We start from the raw sequence: 5952 nt of genomic DNA, 5'->3' as shown, positions 1-5952 counted from the left end.
GTCTCTCTGAGTATCTGGATGTACTGTCTCTCTCTCTGAGTCTCTAGATCTGCTTTCTGTCTCTCTGAGTCTCTGGGTGTCCTGTCTCTCTCTCTCTGAGTCTCTAGATGTGCTTTCTGTCTCTCTGAGTCTCTGGGTCAGACAAATCACTTTCCATGTCTGGTCTTGAGAAAGGACAGGTAATCATTACTTAACACAGTACATTTTCTCAACCAAATAGAGGGTGAAAAAGTGGTACCTTAAGTGTTACATAACTCCATGTATTCATTATCCTTCAACCTGATCGTTATTTAAGTATATACGCTATAATGCCACCTAACCCTTGTGTTGTGTTCTGGTCTGTGGGACCCATCTTTGATGTTTACTAAAATAAATAAAACATCTACCAGAGACTCATTGGCACGCTGTGCACCCCCCTACACATTTATATTACATATGTTGTGTTCGGGTGCATTGGACCTGAGGGTAATACAATTGTGGAAATGTGTGTATGTGAAAACAAGTAAAAGTGAAACAGAAAGGTTTGCTGTGAGCTCTGTCTTCCTCCTCTCAGGGCCTGCTGTTTCAACATAGCACCAATAACCTGTCTGTCTGCCTGTCTCCCGCTTTTCTCCCACTCTTTACCCTTTTTAGTGAGTGGAACTACACAGTGTATTGCTGGAACCTGCACAATGTTATCACAATACATTATTTCTATAAATTATTTCACTACATTGTAAAAAGTGGAGTATTTTCCAAAACTCTACCCCAGCCAGGTGCAAATTGGGGGAGGGACACAACAAATAAATAGCGTTGCATGTGTGTCCTTACCACAATCAATCAGTATGGCAAAAATAATCTCTGCTCAGAGGGCCTTATAAATATTTTTTGCAGAGAGAGAAGCGAGTGTGGAAGGAGCATCTTCCTCTTTGGAAGATAAAGATTTTCCAGAATATGAGGATAATGTCTCTGTCAATTCGGAGTCTGACAATGAGTTAGAAGAAAGAGGATGAGATTGACCCTCACCCAGCCTGTCAGCAGCCAGCTCCAGGACCAGCCTGTCAGCAGCCAGCCCCAGTACCAGCCCTTCAGCAGCCAGCCCCAGTACCAGCCCTTCAGCAGCCAGCCCCAGTACCAGCCCTTTAGCAGCCAGCCCCAGTACCAGCCCTTCAGCAGCCAGCCCCAGTACCAGCCCTTCAGCAGCCAGCCACAGGACCAGCCTGTCAGCATCCAGCCCCAGTACCAGCCCTTCAGCAGCCAGCCCCAGTACCAGCCCTTCAGCAGCCAGCCCCAGTACCAGCCCTTCAGCAGCCAGCCCCAGTACCAGCCCTTCAGCAGCCAGCCACAGGACCAGCCTTCAGCATCCAGCCCCAGTACCAGCCCTTCAGCAGCCAGCCACAGTACCAGCCCTTCAGCAGCCAGCCCCAGTACCAGCCCTTCAGCAGCCAGCCCCAGTACCAGCCCTTCAGCAGCCAGCTCTGTCCCTCATGTGGTGTGTAGACTGGCCTTAATATGTGTTCAATGGGGCTCCATAAAATACTGTATGTAAAATTTCTCCTTCCAATTTGTCAGTTCAATACAATAAACATTAAAAAAACTTGAATTATTATTCCACCCATGTCTTGACTATAATTAATTTTGGTTTCCAAAAAAAAAAGCTTTTTATTGATAATAGCGTTTTTTTGATAAATGTGATCTATCAGAGGTAAATGGCAAATACTAATCATTTAAGTCAACATCTAAGTATTTTTATGTGAATTGTTATGGCTGCACTGTTTTAAAAACCCAATGATGTTGTGGGTCCAACAGACCCGTGAACATTGGGTGAATAACAAAACATGAACACCACACAAGTGTTCATTTAACTGGTAAAAGGCCCACTTTGTCCCCGAACACAGAGAGAGAGAGAGACAGAGGTTGAGAAGAGAGGAAATTAATTGCATTTTCAGGCAAATTACTCAGACCTTCACACACACACACACACACACACACACACACACACACACACACACACACACACACACACACACACACACACACACACACACACACACACACACACACACACACACACTTCTCTTAGAGCAGCAAACACTTCTGTCACAGTAACACTCATACTCAAAACACACATATACACACACACACACACACACACACACACACACACACACACTTCTCGTAGAGCAGCAAACACTTCTGTCACAGTCACACTCATACTCAAAACACACATATACACACACATACGGGACTAAAAGCACTGTTTCCAAACAGCTAAGAACTGCATACTAGCTAGAAACTGGTATCCAATAGTTGGAAAAACAGTTGGAACCAATGCTTTCCAAATACACATACAAACATACAGTATACTCATCTGTGCACAACACCCAGAAACAAACACACACTTCTCACATCCATAATGACCTCAATATATAGGGAAAGTGTTCTTCTGATTAAAATTATTTTATTGAGTGTTATAGGCTTTTTATACACGCTCACTTACACACACTTACACACACACACACACACACACATAACCCCCCACACACACAAACACACACATGCACACGTATATACACATTTACATATAGTTACATGATTGAAAGTACAGACACTCACAGGACAGAAATCAGCCCACGAGAACTGCAGCTTTGAACACTTTAATGTACAATCTAATGCATAGTCTTTCCATTATCACTTTGACTGATGACGTTCCAACTATTTTGTTTATACACCAATCATGTCATTATAGGACTCTGTGACTTTGACTGGTGACATTACAACTATTTTGTTTGTACTTCAATCATGTCATTTTTTATACTATTTTGGTCAAACTCTTTTGCAATTATCCAAAGCAATCAGAAGCAAGACTGCCGCGCTCACTTACAAACACGCACGCACGCACGCACAGACACACACACACAAACACGCACGCACGCACACACACACACACACACACACAAACACGCACACACACACACACAAACTTGAACTGTATATACACACTGATGCATACTTCACGCACCACACTTACATCACCAGCACCCTAAATGACATGATGGGACACACTTTAAGTCCTTTTCAGCGTGCAGTTTTTCATGCTCTTTTGTCCATAACTGTCTTCTTGGGAAAACAGCCTTCAATCAGTCAGGCACTTTTTAGTGTTTATATTCTTCTTCTTCTTCTTCTTCTTCTTCTTTATATTCTTCTTTGTTTTCCTCCTTGTCCATCATCCCTTATCACATCTTCTCATCATCATCTCTCTCGCTCAATTCATTTCAAAGGGCTTTATTGGCATGGGAAACATATGTTCACATTGCCAAAGCAAGTGAAAAAAACTCAAACGCAACAACAACCATCAAAACTGAAATAAACAAAACAAACACAACAACAACCAACAAAACCGAAATAAACAAAACAAACACAACAACAACAAGCCATTCAAGATAATAAAAACATTTCAAATGTAATATAACATTTCAAATGTTACATAAGGTTGTGACAATGTGCAAATAGGACAATGTATGAATGACGAGGGGGAAATAAATGAGCAGATATACTTACATATATTTACATTGGTGTTTCTGACCCACTGGTTGACCTTTTCCTGTGTCGGTGTCACGTTCTGACCTTTATTTCCTTTGTTTTGTCTTTATTTAGTAGGCGTGAGTTGGTGTGGGCAGTCTATGTTTGTTTTTCTATGTTTGGTTTCTGTTTCGGCCTAGTATGGTTCTCAATCAGAGGCAGGTGTCGTTAGTTGTCTCTGATTGAGAACCATACTTAGGTAGCCTGGGTTTCACTGTTGGTTTGTGGGTGTTTGTTTCCATGTGAGTGTTTGTCGCCACACGGTACTGTTTCGGTTTTTGTAGATTTCACGTTATCGTTTATTGTTTTTGTTCGTGTGTTCATTTGTCTTTATTAAAAACCATTATAGACACTTACCACGCTGCATGTTGGTCCGATCCTTACTCCTCTTCAGATGAAGAGGAGATCTGCCGTTACAGAAACACCCACCAACCAAGGACCAAGCAGCGTGGCAACAGGCAGCAGCAGCAGGAGAGGCAGAGATACCTGGAGAACTGGACTTGGGAGGTGGGAGATTCTGGACAGTAAAGGACACTGGGAACAGCCAGGGGAATATCGCCGCCCCAAAGCAGAGCTGGAGGCAGCGAAAGCAGAGAGGCGGCATTATGAAGAGCTAGCACGGCAGAGCGGCTGGAAGCCCGAGAGACAGCCCCCCAAAAAAATTCGGGGGGTGGGACACACGGGGAGTGTGGCGAAGCCAGGTAGAGGCCTGCGCCAACTTCCCGTGCTTACCGGAGAGCGAGAGGGACCGGGCAGGCACCGTGTTATGCGGTGGAGCGCACAGTTTTCCCAGTGCGTGTGCATAGCCTGGTGCGGTACATTCCAGCTCCTTGTATCGGCCGGGCTAGAGTGGGCATCGAGCCAGGTGCCATGAAGCCGGCTCTACGCATCTGTTCTCCAGTGTGTCTCCTCGGGCCGGCATATAATGGCACCAGCCTTACGTATGGTGTCCCCAGTTCGCCAGCACAGCCCATTGTGGGCTAATCCACCTCGCCGCACTGGCCTGGCTACCGGGAGCATTCAACCAGGTAAGGTTGGGCAGGCTCGGTGCTCAAGAGCTCCAGTGCACCTGCACGGTCCGGTCTATCCAGTGCCACCTCCACGCACCAGCACTCCGGTGGCAGCCCCCCCGCACCAGGCTGTCTCTCCGTCTTCTGCCTACAGGTGCTCCCACCTGTCCAGCGCTGCCAAAGCCTTCCTCCTGTCCTGAGCCGCCAGAGTCTCCCGTCTGTCCTGAGCCGCCAGAGTCTCCCGTCTGTCCTGAGCCGCCAGTGTCCCATCTGTCCTGAGCCGCCAGAGTCTCCCGTCTGTCCTGAGCTGCCAGAGTCTCCCGTCTGACCTGAGCCGCCAGAGTCTCCCGTCTGACCTGAGCCGCCAGAGTCTCCCGGCTGTCCTGAGCCTCCAGAGCCGCCAGTCTGTCCTGAGCCGCCAGAGCCGCCAGTCTGTCCTGAGCCACCAGAGCCGCCAGTCTGTCCTGAGCCGCCAGAGCCGCCAGTCAGCCAGGAGCCTCCAGAGCCGCCAGTCATCCAGGAGCCTCCAGAGCTGTCAGCCAGCCAGGAGCTGCCAGAGCCACCAGCCTGCCTGGAGCTGCCAGAGCCGCCAGCCAGTCAGGAGCTGCCAGAGCCGTCAGTCAGCCAGGAGCTGCCAGAGCCTTCAGCCAGCCAGGCGCTGCCAGAGCCGTTAGCCAGCCAGGAGCTGCCAGAGCCGTCAGTCAGCCAGGCGATGCAGGGAATCGCCCTTCACTCCGGAACTGCCGGAGTCTCCCGCCTGTCCGGCGCTGCCGGAGTCTCCCATCCGTCCGGCGCTGCCGGAATCTCCCGTCCATTTGGGACCCATGGCTAGGGTCCCCAGTCGGAGGTCGTCGGCAAGGGTCGCCGCTCATAAGAGGCCACGGGGGCGGTTGAGGAGGCGGACAAAAACTGTGGTGAAGTGGGGTCCACGTCCCACGCCAGAGCCGCCACCGCGGACAGACGCCCACCCAGACCCTCCCCTATAGGTTCAGGTTTTGCGGCCGGAGTCCGCACCTTTGGGAGGGGGGAGGTACTGTCACGTTCTGACCTTTATTTCCTTTGTTTTGTCTTTATTTATTATGGTCAGGGCGTGAGTTGGGGTGGGCAGTCTATGTTTGTTTTTCTATGTTTGGTTTCTGTTTCGGCCTAGTATGGTTCTCAATCAGAGGCAGGTGTCATTAGTTGTCTCTGATTGAGAATCATACATAGGTAGCCTGGGTTTCACTGTTGGTTTGTGGGTGTTTGTTTCCGTGTGAGTGGTTGTCGCCACACGGTACTGTTTTGGTTTTTGTAGATTTCATGTTATCATTTGTTTTTGTTCAAGTATTCATTTGTCTTTATTAAAAACAATATGGACACTTACCACGCTGCGTCTTGGTCC

General features: G+C 48.2%; 1 protein-coding gene across 1 annotated transcript; it reads left to right on the top strand.

Moving 5' to 3' along the window:
• The first annotated feature begins 988 nt into the window (after positions 1–988).
• LOC135564048 (uncharacterized) lies at positions 989–5403 on the top strand. The gene is made up of 3 exons (XM_065008462.1): positions 989–1110; positions 1237–1433; positions 5048–5403. The coding sequence occupies exons 1-3, from the start codon at positions 989–991 to the stop codon at positions 5401–5403; spliced, it is 675 nt and encodes a 224-aa protein (XP_064864534.1).
• The last annotated feature ends 549 nt before the right edge of the window (positions 5404–5952 follow it).

The sequence above is a fragment of the Oncorhynchus nerka genome, linkage group LG23 (assembly GCF_034236695.1).
Source record: "Oncorhynchus nerka isolate Pitt River linkage group LG23, Oner_Uvic_2.0, whole genome shotgun sequence".
In the NCBI taxonomy this organism is placed as follows: domain Eukaryota; kingdom Metazoa; phylum Chordata; class Actinopteri; order Salmoniformes; family Salmonidae; genus Oncorhynchus; species Oncorhynchus nerka.
The sequence above is the reverse complement of the archived record's forward strand: the minus strand, read 5'-3'. Positions and strand labels throughout refer to the sequence as shown.

What these genes read in the sequence shown, in the direction of transcription:
- LOC135564048 (XM_065008462.1), top strand. Translation starts at nt 989, where the DNA reads ATGAGATTGACCCTCACCCAGCCTGTCAGCAGCCAGCTCCAGGACCAG. An exon ending in CCCTTCAGCAGCCAGCCCCA is followed by an intron (nt 1,111 to 1,236) that starts GTACCAGCCCTT and finishes GCCCTTCAGCAG; the next exon opens with CCAGCCCCAGTACCAGCCCT. An exon ending in CCCTTCAGCAGCCAGCCCCA is followed by an intron (nt 1,434 to 5,047) that starts GTACCAGCCCTT and finishes CTGAGCCGCCAG; the next exon opens with AGCCGCCAGTCAGCCAGGAG.